The sequence below is a fragment of the Musa acuminata genome, chromosome BXJ3-11 (genome assembly GCF_036884655.1).
Source record: "Musa acuminata AAA Group cultivar baxijiao chromosome BXJ3-11, Cavendish_Baxijiao_AAA, whole genome shotgun sequence".
Classification (NCBI taxonomy): Eukaryota; Viridiplantae; Streptophyta; class Magnoliopsida; order Zingiberales; family Musaceae; genus Musa; species Musa acuminata.
Window position 1 is genome coordinate 2,073,550 of NC_088359.1, and position 15,326 is coordinate 2,088,875.

The 15,326-nt window shown below is 38.3% G+C and overlaps 2 protein-coding genes across 2 annotated transcripts; both read left to right on the top strand.

Moving 5' to 3' along the window:
• Positions 1-4,041: 4,041 nt before the first annotated feature.
• On the top strand, positions 4,042-7,447 carry LOC135652492 (probable polygalacturonase). The gene is made up of 6 exons (XM_065173453.1): positions 4,042-4,079; positions 4,173-4,535; positions 5,704-5,824; positions 6,100-6,274; positions 6,375-6,445; positions 6,535-7,447. Exons 1-6 carry the CDS (start codon positions 4,053-4,055, stop codon positions 7,236-7,238), a joined length of 1,461 nt encoding a protein of 486 aa, XP_065029525.1. The 5' UTR covers positions 4,042-4,052; the 3' UTR covers positions 7,239-7,447.
• Positions 7,448-11,502: 4,055 nt separating this feature from the next.
• LOC135652478 (probable polygalacturonase) lies at positions 11,503-14,914 on the top strand. The gene is made up of 6 exons (XM_065173424.1): positions 11,503-11,540; positions 11,634-11,996; positions 13,171-13,291; positions 13,567-13,741; positions 13,842-13,912; positions 14,002-14,914. Exons 1-6 carry the CDS (start codon positions 11,514-11,516, stop codon positions 14,703-14,705), a joined length of 1,461 nt encoding a protein of 486 aa, XP_065029496.1. The 5' UTR covers positions 11,503-11,513; the 3' UTR covers positions 14,706-14,914.
• The last annotated feature ends 412 nt before the right edge of the window (positions 14,915-15,326 follow it).

Below are 15,326 nucleotides of genomic sequence, written 5' to 3' on the forward strand. Positions count from 1 at the left end.
GAGCTGTACAACAGCAGCACATTGTCTTTATACTTCTGCTCAATCTGCGCTTAGACGCAATCTGCGTTTAGACGCAATCTGCGCTTAGACGCAATCTGCGCTAAGACGCAAACTGCGCTTAGACGCAATCTGAGTTTAGACGCAATCTGCATTTAGACGCTAACTGCGTTTAGACGCTAACTGCGCTTAAACGTAAACTGCACTTAATCATAAGTAATCTTAGAATCGGTTTTTGCATCAAAATAGTCTTTGTCGAACGAACGCAGCTTTCGGTTTTAATCGCTGTAAAATTTCCGCTGCACTAATTCACCCCCCACCCCCCCCCCCCCCCCCCCCCCCCCTCTTAGTGCTCTCGATCCTAACAGCTTGTTGGCGTTAGTTGGGCTCCGGCCGATTGACAGCTCGTCCTTGCGTGTTGGATGGTGACCCCTGGGTTGAGACGCTCGCGGCTCATGAGTGGTCATTCATCTGTAGAAATGACCCTCGTCGGGTGATCCCCGACTTTGGCCCCTTCGATGAGCAAGTTAGCAGTGGGTGGATTGTTTTCTATTTGTCTTCCCTCCTCTCCCCTCAGGCCGGATGCTAGCAAGGGCTTTATACTATTGTACGAGGGTTAATAGAACGTCGGTTCGACATGGCCGCTGACTCTCGAGGGATGGGACAACACTTCTGACCGAGCCCTCAGGATGGGACATGTAGAACAGCTTCTTGGTACGGTTATGACTTGACGTGTGGCTTCAACTGTGACGTATCTTGAGCCCAAAATATGCCGTATTAAATAATACTATATTAAGAGCTAAAATGGCTAAAGAGATGGGGCATAATTATTATGGAGAACCCGCATGGCCCAATGATATTTTATATTTTTTTCAATAGTAATTCTAGTTACTATTACATAGGCTTGGTAATTCTAGAACCATCATTAGTAATGTAGGCTTTGAAAATATTACCCAAATGGTACTTGGTTCCCGTATTATAAATACTCCATACAATGCCCAATAAGTTATTAGGTGTTTTTTTAATGGTTTCAATACCAATGAGATTATTGACAGCACTTTTTTTTAAGAATATTAATAAATTTTAAAATCTATTTCATCATCCAATAGCTACAATAGTCTTTTTGATTAGCAGCTCTTTCGTTACGTATTGGGGCAACATTATCTATTGATAAATCGCTAACTTTAAGTATTTTTTAACTTAATTCAACTGTGAAATACCTGGATATAAGTATCTAAGAATAGTGACTTCAAAGTCACTATTCTTAGATACATTAATTTGATTATGATTATTTCATGAAAATACATATTGTGCCAAAAATATTAAAAATAAAATTTCTTCTTTCTTTACAAAATTTTCTTACTATTTTTATTAGAAAAAGAAGATGAAATAATTGTAATGGATTTAAAATGAAAACTTATTCTTAGGTATATCAATTGTGAAATGCTTTTGTAGAGTGTCCAATATCTATTTTACATCTTCTATGTAAACATATTCAATTCTCATAAGATCTTCTTGACTCTTATTCAAAGGGTCCAATAATATGTGTATATTGGATCTTTTGTGGCAATTATTAGTCTTAGAATGTAATTCTGATTGGTCAATAAAAATACATGTCAATATAATTTTTTTTTATTTTTTTAGATTAGTTAATCTATCTTGGAAGGTAAAAATGGGTAGAGTAAACCTATTTTTATTTTATTTGAAATTAATGTCCTCTTCCTCTGCATGTAGCAAATGAATAAAATAAATCAATTAATTCATGAGAAGTGCTTCCATAGAAGTTAAACTTCCATTCATCTACATCTCTTGTTTTTTATTCCCATTCCCATAAGAATGAATACTATGATTCGCATTTCAAATAGGCATAGATATATCATCTTTAAGATAACTTCCATTTTGAGAGTTATTCACGATCTCACCTAATTTATAATTCAATATATAAATCAATTGATTCCGTCAGGTTAGTTATATGTTGTGTTGTGTCAACTATATCCACAAAAAGTGGTGAGATGATATCTGGAGCAGTTATGTATTTAGGGCCCTTTATGCAAATGGATGCATCTCTAACTCTATATATATTACTTCTCAATATAATTTCTTTCAAATTTAGTAAAATTTTATGTATCGATTCTTCAATACTTATTATCGTAGAATATTCATGCAACACTTTCTCATAGTTTGCACATGGGATACATATTCCTTCTAATTCTCAAGTAAAGTCCTTTACATTGCAATAGCTATGGTATTGGCTTGACCTTTCATAAGTGAGGATAGAACTAAAAGACTATTATAAAAATATTTATGTCTACTCTTGATTCAACATATATCTACTATAGTGTTCTAATGGATCTTGCTACTTCCTCTCAAATCATATTATACTAATACTATTATTTAATCATATCATTGAATCATTTATTTCTCTTGAAATCATTTGTTACATCACGTACAAAACTTAATTATATACCACTTCTACGAATGGCTCGTAATATGACTAGCAATTGCCACTAGTCATGATATAAGAAGTACTACAGGGGCAAATAATGTTAGTCAAGAAAGCCGGGTAAGAATCATGATGTAGGCAAGAAAGAAAAATAAATTTAAACTAAAACATAAAAATGAACCTTGTCATAACTTCTCAACGAAAGTGATATTGCCACAAAGAAAGAAGAAAAGAATGTCCATCATGGAGCAAGAACTTGGGAGATCCAATCTAATCACAAGCTAAGTAAAAGGATCAACATGCAAGGCAGTCTCGCCATTAAAATATATCCTACATAAAACATTATAGAGGTCCAACAGAAAATGAAAATGTTAAAAGGGGGCAATCTGATGAAAGACCTGCGAGTTATGGAAAGACGTTATATTATACAAGGCTACTGCATCAGATGATGTGAGCAACAATGAAATTTTTTTTTTTTCACATTTAGATAAGAATTTAAATCGATAATATACATGAATAATTTATGCATCATAAATCAGAAAATAAAAGATCTAAGGCATTTAATCTCAAGAAATTAGGTTCTGACATCAATTGTAAACATAAAATGTGTAATATGCTATATGTAATATGAAAACATTTAATTCAGAATTAAAATTAAATAATAATATATCGGGTCTACAATGCATATCTTTCGATGTTATCCAGAAAGAACTTTATGAAATCTATAGGGACACCATCTTCGGATCTAAAACCCGCTATATATCAATCTAAAAAGAGAACTAGAGAATCTTTTTTCACTCTTTATATATTTTTTTTTCATACGATGACCTAGATTCGAAAGTTCAATAAAAAAAAAGTATTAAAAATGTGTAATCATGCGAGTTACCCAAGTTGGATGTGATACTAGTTAGAAGGCTACTGTATCAGATAATGTGAGCACCAATTATAAAAAAGTAATTCCCATGATATGATATGGTTCAACGTATTGTTAGAGTAACAATAATTTCAGAAAAAAAATATGCCAAAGGGTCAAGCCAAAACATTATAATGATAACAAATAGGGCTGAAAATATTATAATGATAACAAATAGGTCTGGTGTCGTGATTAAGAAAGTAGCAATCATTGTACAAACATATAAGTGCCCCCTTGAAACAAATTAATCTTAATATGATGATAATCAATCCAATTTAAGTTTATTAGAGCACAGAGAAAGATTAATTCATGATAACTTTTGTCAAGTACAAATGGTTAAGACTTTACGATTTTATTATTGTGGTAACAAAAGACTTATTTGTTGCTCCATAATATGTCAACTAAAATATATCATTGGAGTAGGACAAATCACATTTTAAAGGAGAGACCAGACTGTCTCAACAAACATGTTATTTTCAACCAAGGACAATATAACTATCTAAAGTTATGCATACTCTAGTTTGCAGTATAAATAATCTATAATTAGCTCGAATCAATATACTGAAAATAACTAATTACATAACATAATTTATAATTAGCCTTCCTCTCTCGCTCTCTCTCTCTCTCTCCATCTCTCTCTATATATAGAACAAGAGCCGAGCCGTGGAAGCATTCTGTTTCCGACACATCTCTCTGACAATGGAGCACTCGCCGCCAATATTCCGTGTAACACCTCTTCTCCTTTTCTTTTCTTTTTCCCGGTAATCCTATCTCAAAGCTTTAATCCTTCAAACTCCAACTTTTCTCGGTTACGTGCAGGTGTTGATGATTTTAGTGCTGTGGACGGTGGTAACAGCGGCGTTCATAGGGATCGCTGAGGGCCATCGCCACCACCGGCGGGCAAGTGGTGCGACGGACCTAGAAGCCTTCCACTACGCGGCGGCGGGGGCAGGAGGACGCCGGACCCACGTGGCCAGCCTGACGGACTTCGGCGGGGTGGGCGACGGGGTGACCTCCAACACGGCGGCCTTTGCGGCGGCCGTGGCCAACCTCAGTAAGGTCGCGTACGACGGCGGCGCGATGCTGGTGGTGCCGGCCGGCCGGTGGCTCACCGGGCCCTTCAACCTCTCCGACCACTTCACCCTCTTCCTCGACCACGACGCCGTCATCCTCGCCACTCAGGTCCGCCTCCCTCCTCCGTCCCCTTCCCCCACCTTCTCCTCCATCTATTTCGATGTAGAGTGCATGTTCATAATCGTTCACGGCTTGTTTGCCATTACCATCGCCTCTATCATCCGCGTTGCCTTCATCCTCGGTGGTGATTATGGCTAGTAGCCCTTCCCATCGAGTCCGTTCATCTGACAGCTCTCGCCAGATGAACGGTGACGACGAAGAATAGATTCGTCACTGGTGAGCCCCACCAGAACGTTACATAGCGAGTGTATACTATTCTAACGTTTCCTTCATCTCATCTCCAAGGAGAATTCACAAGTCTAATCCGATGTGCATAGTCACCGCTTTTGACTGATGAGGGAAAAGAAGTGAACTAAGCCACTACAAATCTAAATTTGTCTTGATAATATTAATTTCTGAAATATTTACAATTTGTATGGTAGATTTTTGACTATTTAGTATCTCTACTTTGATCTCTCAAAATAAGAAAATATTAATGTTGTTGTTATTATTATTATTATTATTATTATTATTATTATTTCTCTTGTATGCCATATTCTTGTATGTGAACATCAATAATCTTTGGATTAGAATCCACATAAAAAATTTCCTTTCAAATTTCAAGATCTTGAAGATTAAGCTCCAAAATTAATAAGTTTTAATTGAGAATGACATTCTTTCCGAGTGTAAGAACTTTAAGGTAGGAAAGGATGCGACGAAACCAGCATAAGAATGGAATGCAGTGTGGACCTTACCCTTACATTAATTTTAGGCTCCACCATCAGTCTTCAAGTTAGGCGGATGACTTTCTAACACAAAACTGCTATTTAGACTCTCAAAACAGGAGAACCACAAACTCTCTCTTTGATATTTTGTAGGAAAGAGTACTGTCATCCAATCTCTCGGTGTTTTCTTTTTGACTAAACCTTGTAGATCTGTGTAGCTAATTGGGTTTCCTGAAGACAGCAAAACTCTATTAATGCTACAAACTTGGGAGATCAAGTTAAATGTCAACTGCAGTTTATATAACGTAAATTTCATGGACAGCATTGCTTATGAATTGCATGGATACTCTTTTTTTTGTTTATTGGTAGCTAATAGAAGCTTTAATACTATGTTCTTTTGTTCAATCTGCATCAACTAAGACAATTCATATCATGGTGCTATGCTTGTGCAGGATATCAACGAGTGGCCGATCATTGACCCTTTGCCCTCCTACGGTAGAGGAAGAGATGCGGTTGGGAATAGATACAGTAATCTTATCATGGGATATAACCTAACCGATGTGGTCATATCAGGTAGTATATTCGTTGCATATTTCCATTACTTCTAAATTCATAAAGCCTGCGTCGTGTTGTCATTCCATGATCCCCTAACATTTAGATAAAAAAAATATTTTTAGTCAAAAACTATAACATTTAATTCAGTTTATGATGTTTTGGCATGCTTTGATTGACAAGAAGACGCATATATATCAGCATCTAACTTGTTTGCATCATAGATGGGGAACAGAATACAATTTGATTGCAACATACCACGTCCTGATGCTAACAAGTTTTATTGTTATTTTTAGGGAATAATGGAACTATCGACGGACAAGGTGAAACCTGGTGGAAAATGTTCCGTAACAAAGAACTCAATTACACTCGTGGATACCTCATTGAATTGATGTACTGCAAACAAGTCCTGATTTCCAACATTACATTGGTTAACTCTCCATCGTGGAATGTCCATCCAGTGTACAGCAGGTTTATATGAATAATCTACTTTCAGAACACTTGAAGGCTTCTTTTGCTTTCCATTCTATTGTTACAATCTGATGTTAACGTGAATGAATGCACTTTGCAGCCACGTAATCGTCTCAGGCATCACAATTCTTGCACCAGTCAACTCTCCCAACACCGATGGGATCGATCCAGGTGGATATCGTACCTACATTTAGTTGGGTTGTAGATTCTATGTTGCTGTTTCGATTGATTCTTTTTGGTGGTTTCTCTCTTCTTCGCAGACTCATCCTCCAATGTCCGCATTGAGGACTGCTACATAGTCTCAGGCGATGACTGCATCGCCATTAAAAGCGGTTGGGATGAGTACGGGATTGCATTCAACATGTCAAGCAAACACATAGTGATCAGACGGCTCACCTGCATCTCCCCCACGAGCGCTGTCATCGCCCTGGGAAGCGAGATGTCGGGAGGAATCCAAGATGTCCGGGCCGAAGACATCACGGCCATCAACTCCGAATCCGGCGTCAGGATCAAGACGACCATCGGAAGGGGAGCTTACGTGAAGGACATATTCGTGAGAAGAATGAATCTGCACACAATGAAGTGGGTCTTCTGGATGACGGGCACCTACGGGCAGCACCCGGACGACAAATTTGATCCGAAAGCCATTCCGGTGGTGCAGAATATCAGTTACAGCAACGTGGTGGCCGAGAACGTGACCATGGCCGCGAAGATGGAGGGGATTCCCGGCGCGCCCTTCACCGGAATATGCATCTACAATGTGACGGCGGAGGTGGTGAAGTCGAAGAAGCCGATATGGAACTGCACCGACGTGGAGGGCGTATCGAGTCACGTGACGCCCACTCCCTGTGCGCAGATTCCGGAATATCCAGATCGTATAACGCATTGCCCCTTCCCTGAAGATGATCTACCTGTGGATGGTGTTGGGATAGAGGAGTGTTCTTATCAGAGAGCCAAACCATGAGTTGAGATGCTTTCTACAACTCATGGTTTGATGGCATAATCTATGATGTCCTGAAGCTTGGCAGATTAAAATGTTTGCCTTGAACAAAGGCAGATGTAATTGATCATATATCAGACTGGGGAGGAACGATAGCCAATAATTTTTCATTGTTATAAATATGGATTATTGAAAAAATAAGACATGTTATTTATTTGAATACTTTTCTTCAACTTTGAAGTGTTATATTCTTTATTTGATACGAATAGTTGAAGTGAATTTTTCAAAGAGAGGACGACTTATGATTGTCACTAAAACTATTGATTTTATCCCGAACATTTGAATTCATAACCAAATGTATCTCCACTTTCAAATACCACGTAAGCACCCTATGTTGTAGAGGACAGGTCGATTTATTTGAGGAGAACTTTTTCTATGATCATATCTGAATCATGTTATGCATGAACAAACTTCGTTAGATCCTGTAGAATAAAATAAGTGACGTGGGATGATTCGATATTCTATTTATTCCACTTCCTTATTTAGAAACATATTCATTTCCTCTTCATCGATCCAAATGTATAATACTATCAGAGTGAAATAAGAGATGTAAGGAAGAACATAGGTTGGACTTTATTAGTAACAAGTAAATATTTTGTACGTAAAAAAATCAAGATATTAAGGGGACAAACACCAATCAAAAAATATGAGACAATCCAAAAAACACTTGATTATGATCAAATTTATAAGCCGACTTGGATATCGAGCATTTACCTATAAGAACTAAATTAGTTGCCAAAAATAGTTGCAACCCTAGAAAATAGAATTTAGTAAATCTTTTCTTACATAGAGTCATTATATATGATGTGTGGAGATATGTATGAAAAGTAGATTTTATACGGATCTATTTTTGCCATTCATTTCATTCTTGCTCGAGCCGAATGATGAAAAATTATCATATTTGGTTCCTTCGGGGGGTGGATCCATAAGAATTCACCTATCCCAATAACAAAAAAACTTGACTAGAACGATACTATATTAAGAGCAAGTTCGCAGGGTGGCCATGGAAGGCCTAGGTCGCACGCTGCTGAGGATGTTCTGCTCGAACTCCCTGGTGAGCTGGTCAAAGGACAAGACCGAAGATTAGCGCAATCGGCTGAACCACGCTCGTACCGGTCCCCTCAGGGTGGTCGAAAATGTCTGGCACATCGATGCATCGGAGGTGCCATAGAGGGCCATCTGAGCCCAAAATGCGGAGACATGCTCCGCGGGATCGGAGCCGCCGTCATATGTCTCCAATGCCGACAGCCTGAAGTTGAGGGGTACCGACTTGTCCTATACTTCCTGTGTGAAAGGGGACCTGCCTAAGCCGCCTTCGCTAGACTTGCTCGGTGATTTTTGGAACTCGCGCTAGAACTCGTCCAGGCGTTGGTTGACCCAGGACAGCCAGGCCCTGAGCGAGTCATCCGCCAAGTCAAACGATACGGTGTCAGGCTCGAAGTGGGGTAGTGTGACTGAGCAGGGTGCGGGTATGTGATACTCGAGCGAACCTCTCGGGTCCGTCGCTTGCTCTCAGGCTTCCCCCATCTCGACTTGCTACCCACTCGGCCTTTGTCGGGTCGAGTCAGTTGGGGGAGCCGCGAGCCACACGATCTAAGGAATGAGCGTAGCGAGCCTCTGCATCATGCCCACCATGGCTTGCACTTGTTTGGTCAAGCTGAGGAATGCCTCGGGTGTCACGGTCGAGGGTTCCGTGGTTAGTCCAATAATACGTGTATATTGAATCTTTTGAGATAATTATTGGTCTTAGAATGTAATTCTAATCGGTCAATAAAAATACATAATTTTTTTTATTTTTTATTAGATTAGTTAATCTATCTTGGAAGGTAAAAATGGGTAGAGTAAACCTATTTTTATTTTATTTGAAATTAATGTCCTCTTCCTCTGCATGTAGGAAATTAATAAAATAAATCAATTAAATCACATAGAAGTACTTCCATAGAAGTTAAACTTCCATTCATCTACATCTCATGTTTCTTATTCCCATTCCCATAAAAATGAATACTATGATTTGCATTTCGAATAGGCATAGATATATCATCTTTAAGATAACTTCCATTTTGAGAGTTATTCACGATCTCACCTAATTTATAATCCAATATATAAATCAATTGATTCCGTCAGGTTAGTTATATGTTGTGTTGTGTCAACTATATCCACATAAGGTGGTGAGATAATATCTGGAGCAGTTATGTATTACGGGCCCTTTATGCAAATGGATGCATCTCTAACTCTATATATATTACTTCTCAATACAATTTCTTTCAAATTTAGTAAAATTTTATGTATCGATTCTTCAATACTTATTATCGTAGAATATTCATGCAACACTTTCTCAGAGTTTGGACATGCGATATATGTTCCTTCTAATTCTCAAGTAAAACCCTTTGCATTGCAATAGCTATGGTATTGGTTTGACCTTTCATAAGCGAGGATAGAACGAAAAGACTATTATAAAAACATTTATATCTACTCTTGATTCAACATACCTCTACTGTAGTGTTCGAGTGGATCCTGCTACTTCCTCTCAAATCATACTATACTAATACTATTATTTAATCATATAATTAAATCATTTATTTCTCTTGAAATCATTTGTTACATCACGTACAAAACTTAATTATATACCACTTCTATGAATGGCTCGTAATATGACCAGCAATTGCAACTAGTCATTATATCATCACATTATAGTTTATGCCTTAATGGTATAAACTATAATGTCATGATATAAGAAGTACTGCAGGGGCAAATAATGTTAGTCAAGAAAGCCGGGTAAGAATCATGACGTAGGCAAGAAAGAAAAATAAATTTAAACTAAAACATAAAAATGAACCATGTCATATCTTCTCAACGAAAGTGATATTGCCACAAAGAAAGAAAACAAGAATGCCCGTCATGGAGCAAGAACTTGGGAGATCCAATCTAATAACAAGCTAAATAAAAGGATCAACATGCAAGGCAGTCTCGCCATTAAAATATATCCTACATAAAACATTATAGAAGTCCAACAAAAAATGAAAGTGTTAAAAGGGTGCAATCTGATATAAGACCTGCGAGTTATTGAAAGACGCTATATTATACGAGGCTACTATATCAGATGATGTGAGCACCAATGAAATTTTTTTTTTCACATTTAGATAAGAATTTAAATCGATAATATACATGAATAATTTATGCATCATAAATCAGAAAATAAAAGATCTAAGGTATTTAATCTCAAGAAATTAGATTCTAACATCAATTGTAAACATAAAATCTGTAATATGCTATATGTAATATGAAAAAAAATTAATTCAGAATTAAAATCAAATAATAATATATCGGATCTACAATGCATATCTTTCGATGTTATCTGGAAAGAACTTTATGAAATCTATAGGGACACCGTCTTCGGATCTAAAACCCACTATATATTAATCTAAAAAGAGAACTAGATTCTCTTTCTTCACTCTTTATATATTTTTTTCATATGACAGAGATTCGGAAGTTCAATAAAACAAAATAAGTATTAAAAAGGTGTAATCCTGTAATTTACCGTAGTTGGATGTGATACTGGTTACAAGGCTACTGTTTCAGATAATGTGAGCACCAATTATAAAAAAGTAATTCCCATGATATGATATGGTTCAACGTATTGTTAGAGTAACAATAATTTCAGAAAAAAAATATGTCAAAGAGTCGAGCCAAAACATTATAATGATAACAAATAAGGCTGAAAATATTATAATGATAACAAATAGGTCTAGTGTCATGATTAAGAAAGTAGCGACTATTGTACAAGCCTATAAGTGCCACCTTGAAACAAATTAATCTTAATATGATGATAATCAATCCATTTAAGTTTATTAGAGCAGGGAGACAGATTAATTCATGATAGCTTTTGTCAAGTACAAATGGTTAAGACTTTACGATTATATTATTGTGGTAAAAAAAGATTTATGTGTTGCTCAATAATATGTCAACTAAAATATATCATTAGAGTAGGACAAATCACATTTTAAAAGAGAGACCAGACTGTCTCAACAAACATGTTATTTTCGACCAAGGACAATATAACTATCTAAAGTTATGCATACTCTAGTTTGCAGTATAAATAATCTATAATTAGCTCGAATCAATATACTGAAAATAACTAATTACATAACATAATTTATAATTAGCCTTCCTCTCTCTCTCTATATATAGAACAAGAGCCGAGCCGTGGAAGCATTCTGTTTCTGACACATCTCTCTGACAATGGAGCACTCGCCGCCAATATTCCGTGTAACACCTCTTCTCCTTTTCTTTTCTTTTTCCCAGTAATCCTATCTCAAAGCTTTAATCCTTCAAACTCCAACTTTTCTCGGTTACGTGCAGGTGTTGATGATTTTAGTGCTGTGGACGGTGGTAACAGCGGCGTTCATAGGGATCGCTGAGGGCCATCGCCACCACCGGCGGGCAAGTGGTGCGACGGACCTAGAAGCCTTCCACAACGCGGCGGCGGGGGCAGGAGGACGCCGGACCCACGTGGCCAGCCTGACGGACTTCGGCGGGGTGGGCGACGGGGTGACCTCCAACACGGCGGCCTTTGCGGCGGCCGTGGCCAACCTCAGTAAGGTCGCGTACGACGGCGGCGCGATGCTGGTGGTGCCGGCCGGCCGGTGGCTCACCGGGCCCTTCAACCTCTCCGACCACTTCACCCTCTTCCTCGACCACGACGCCGTCATCCTCGCCACTCAGGTCCGCCTCCCTCCTCCGTCCCCTTCCCCCACCTTCTCCTCCATCTATTTCGATGTAGAGTGCATGTTCATAATCGTTCTCGGCTTGTTTGCCATTACCATCGCCTCTATCATCCGCGTTGCCTTCATCCTCGGTGGTGATTATGGCTAGTAGCCCTTCCCATCGAGTCCGTTCATCTGACAGCTCTCGCCAGATGAACGGTGACGACGAAGAATAGATTCGTCACTGGTGAGCCCCACCAGAACGTTACATAGCGAGTGTATACTATTCTAACGTTTCCTTCATCTCATCTCCAAGGAGAATTCACAAGTCTAATCCGATGTGCATAGTCACCGCTTTTGACTGATGAGGGAAAAGAAGTGAACTAAGCCACTACAAATCTAAATTTGTCTTGATAATATTAATTTCTGAAATATTTACAATTTGTATGGTAGATTTTTGACTATTTAGTATCTCTACTTTGATCTCTCAAAATAAGAAAATATTAATGTTGTTGTTATTATTATTATTATTATTATTATTATTATTATTATTATTTCTCTTGTATGCCATATTCTTGTATGTGAACATCAATAATCTTTGGATTAGAATCCACATAAAAAATTTCCTTTCAAATTTCAAGATCTTGAAGATTACGCTCCAAAATTAATAAGTTTTAATTGAGAATGACATTCTTTCCGAGTGTAAGAACTTTAAGGTAGGAAAGGATGCGACGAAACCAGCATAAGAATGGAATGCAGTGTGGACCTTACCCTTACATTAATTTTAGGCTCCACCATCAGTCTTCAAGTTAGGCGGATGACTTTCTAACACAAAACTGCTATTTAGACTCTCAAAACAGGAGAACCACAAACTCTCTCTTTGATATTTTGTAGGAAAGAGTACTGTCATCCAATCTCTCGGTGTTTTCTTTTTGACTAAACCTTGTAGATCTGTGTAGCTAATTGGGTTTCCTGAAGACAGCAAAACTCTATTAATGCTACAAACTTGGGAGATCAAGTTAAATGTCAACTGCAGTTTATATAACGTAAATTTCATGGACAGCATTGCTTATGAATTGCATGGATACTCTTTTTTTTGTTTATTGGTAGCTAATAGAAGCTTTAATACTATGTTCTTTTGTTCAATCTGCATCAACTAAGACAATTCATATCATGGTGCTATGCTTGTGCAGGATATCAACGAGTGGCCGATCATTGACCCTTTGCCCTCCTACGGTAGAGGAAGAGATGCGGTTGGGAATAGATACAGTAATCTTATCATGGGATATAACCTAACCGATGTGGTCATATCAGGTAGTATATTCGTTGCATATTTCCATTACTTCTAAATTCATAAAGCCTGCGTCGTGTTGTCATTCCATGATCCCCTAACATTTAGATAAAAAAAATATTTTTAGTCAAAAACTATAACATTTAATTCAGTTTATGATGTTTTGGCATGCTTTGATTGACAAGAAGACGCATATATATCAGCATCTAACTTGTTTGCATCATAGATGGGGAACAGAATACAATTTGATTGCAACATACCACGTCCTGATGCTAACAAGTTTTATTGTTATTTTTAGGGAATAATGGAACTATCGACGGACAAGGTGAAACCTGGTGGAAAATGTTCCGTAACAAAGAACTCAATTACACTCGTGGATACCTCATTGAATTGATGTACTGCAAACAAGTCCTGATTTCCAACATTACATTGGTTAACTCTCCATCGTGGAATGTCCATCCAGTGTACAGCAGGTTTATATGAATAATCTACTTTCAGAACACTTGAAGGCTTCTTTTGCTTTCCATTCTATTGTTACAATCTGATGTTAACGTGAATGAATGCACTTTGCAGCCACGTAATCGTCTCAGGCATCACAATTCTTGCACCAGTCAACTCTCCCAACACCGATGGGATCGATCCAGGTGGATATCGTACCTACATTTAGTTGGGTTGTAGATTCTATGTTGCTGTTTCGATTGATTCTTTTTGGTGGTTTCTCTCTTCTTCGCAGACTCATCCTCCAATGTCCGCATTGAGGACTGCTACATAGTCTCAGGCGATGACTGCATCGCCATTAAAAGCGGTTGGGATGAGTACGGGATTGCATTCAACATGTCAAGCAAACACATAGTGATCAGACGGCTCACCTGCATCTCCCCCACGAGCGCTGTCATCGCCCTGGGAAGCGAGATGTCGGGAGGAATCCAAGATGTCCGGGCCGAAGACATCACGGCCATCAACTCCGAATCCGGCGTCAGGATCAAGACGACCATCGGAAGGGGAGCTTACGTGAAGGACATATTCGTGAGAAGAATGAATCTGCACACAATGAAGTGGGTCTTCTGGATGACGGGCACCTACGGGCAGCACCCGGACGACAAATTTGATCCGAAAGCCATTCCGGTGGTGCAGAATATCAGTTACAGCAACGTGGTGGCCGAGAACGTGACCATGGCCGCGAAGATGGAGGGGATTCCCGGCGCGCCCTTCACCGGAATATGCATCTACAATGTGACGGCGGAGGTGGTGAAGTCGAAGAAGCCGATATGGAACTGCACCGACGTGGAGGGCGTATCGAGTCACGTGACGCCCACTCCCTGTGCGCAGATTCCGGAATATCCAGATCGTATAACGCATTGCCCCTTCCCTGAAGATGATCTACCTGTGGATGGTGTTGGGATAGAGGAGTGTTCTTATCAGAGAGCCAAACCATGAGTTGAGATGCTTTCTACAACTCATGGTTTGATGGCATAATCTATGATGTCCTGAAGCTTGGCAGATTAAAATGTTTGCCTTGAACAAAGGCAGATGTAATTGATCATATATCAGACTGGGGAGGAACGATAGCCAATAATTTTTCATTGTTATAAATATGGATTATTGAAAAAATAAGACATGTTATTTATTTGAATACTTTTCTTCAACTTTGAAGTGTTATATTCTTTATTTGATACGAATAGTTGAAGTGAATTTTTCAAAGAGAGGACGACTTATGATTGTCACTAAAACTATTGATTTTATCCCGAACATTTGAATTCATAACCAAATGTATCTCCACTTTCAAATACCACGTAAGCACCCTATGTTGTAGAGGACAGGTCGATTTATTTGAGGAGAACTTTTTCTATGATCATATCTGAATCATGTTATGCATGAACAGACTTCGTTAGATCCTGTAGAATAAAATAAGTGACGTGGGATGATTCGATATTTTATTTATTCCACTTCCTTATTTAGAAACATATTCATTTCCTCTTCATCGATCCAAATGTATAATACTATCAGAGTGAAATAAGAGATCTAAGGAAGAACATAGGTTGGACTTTATTAGTAACA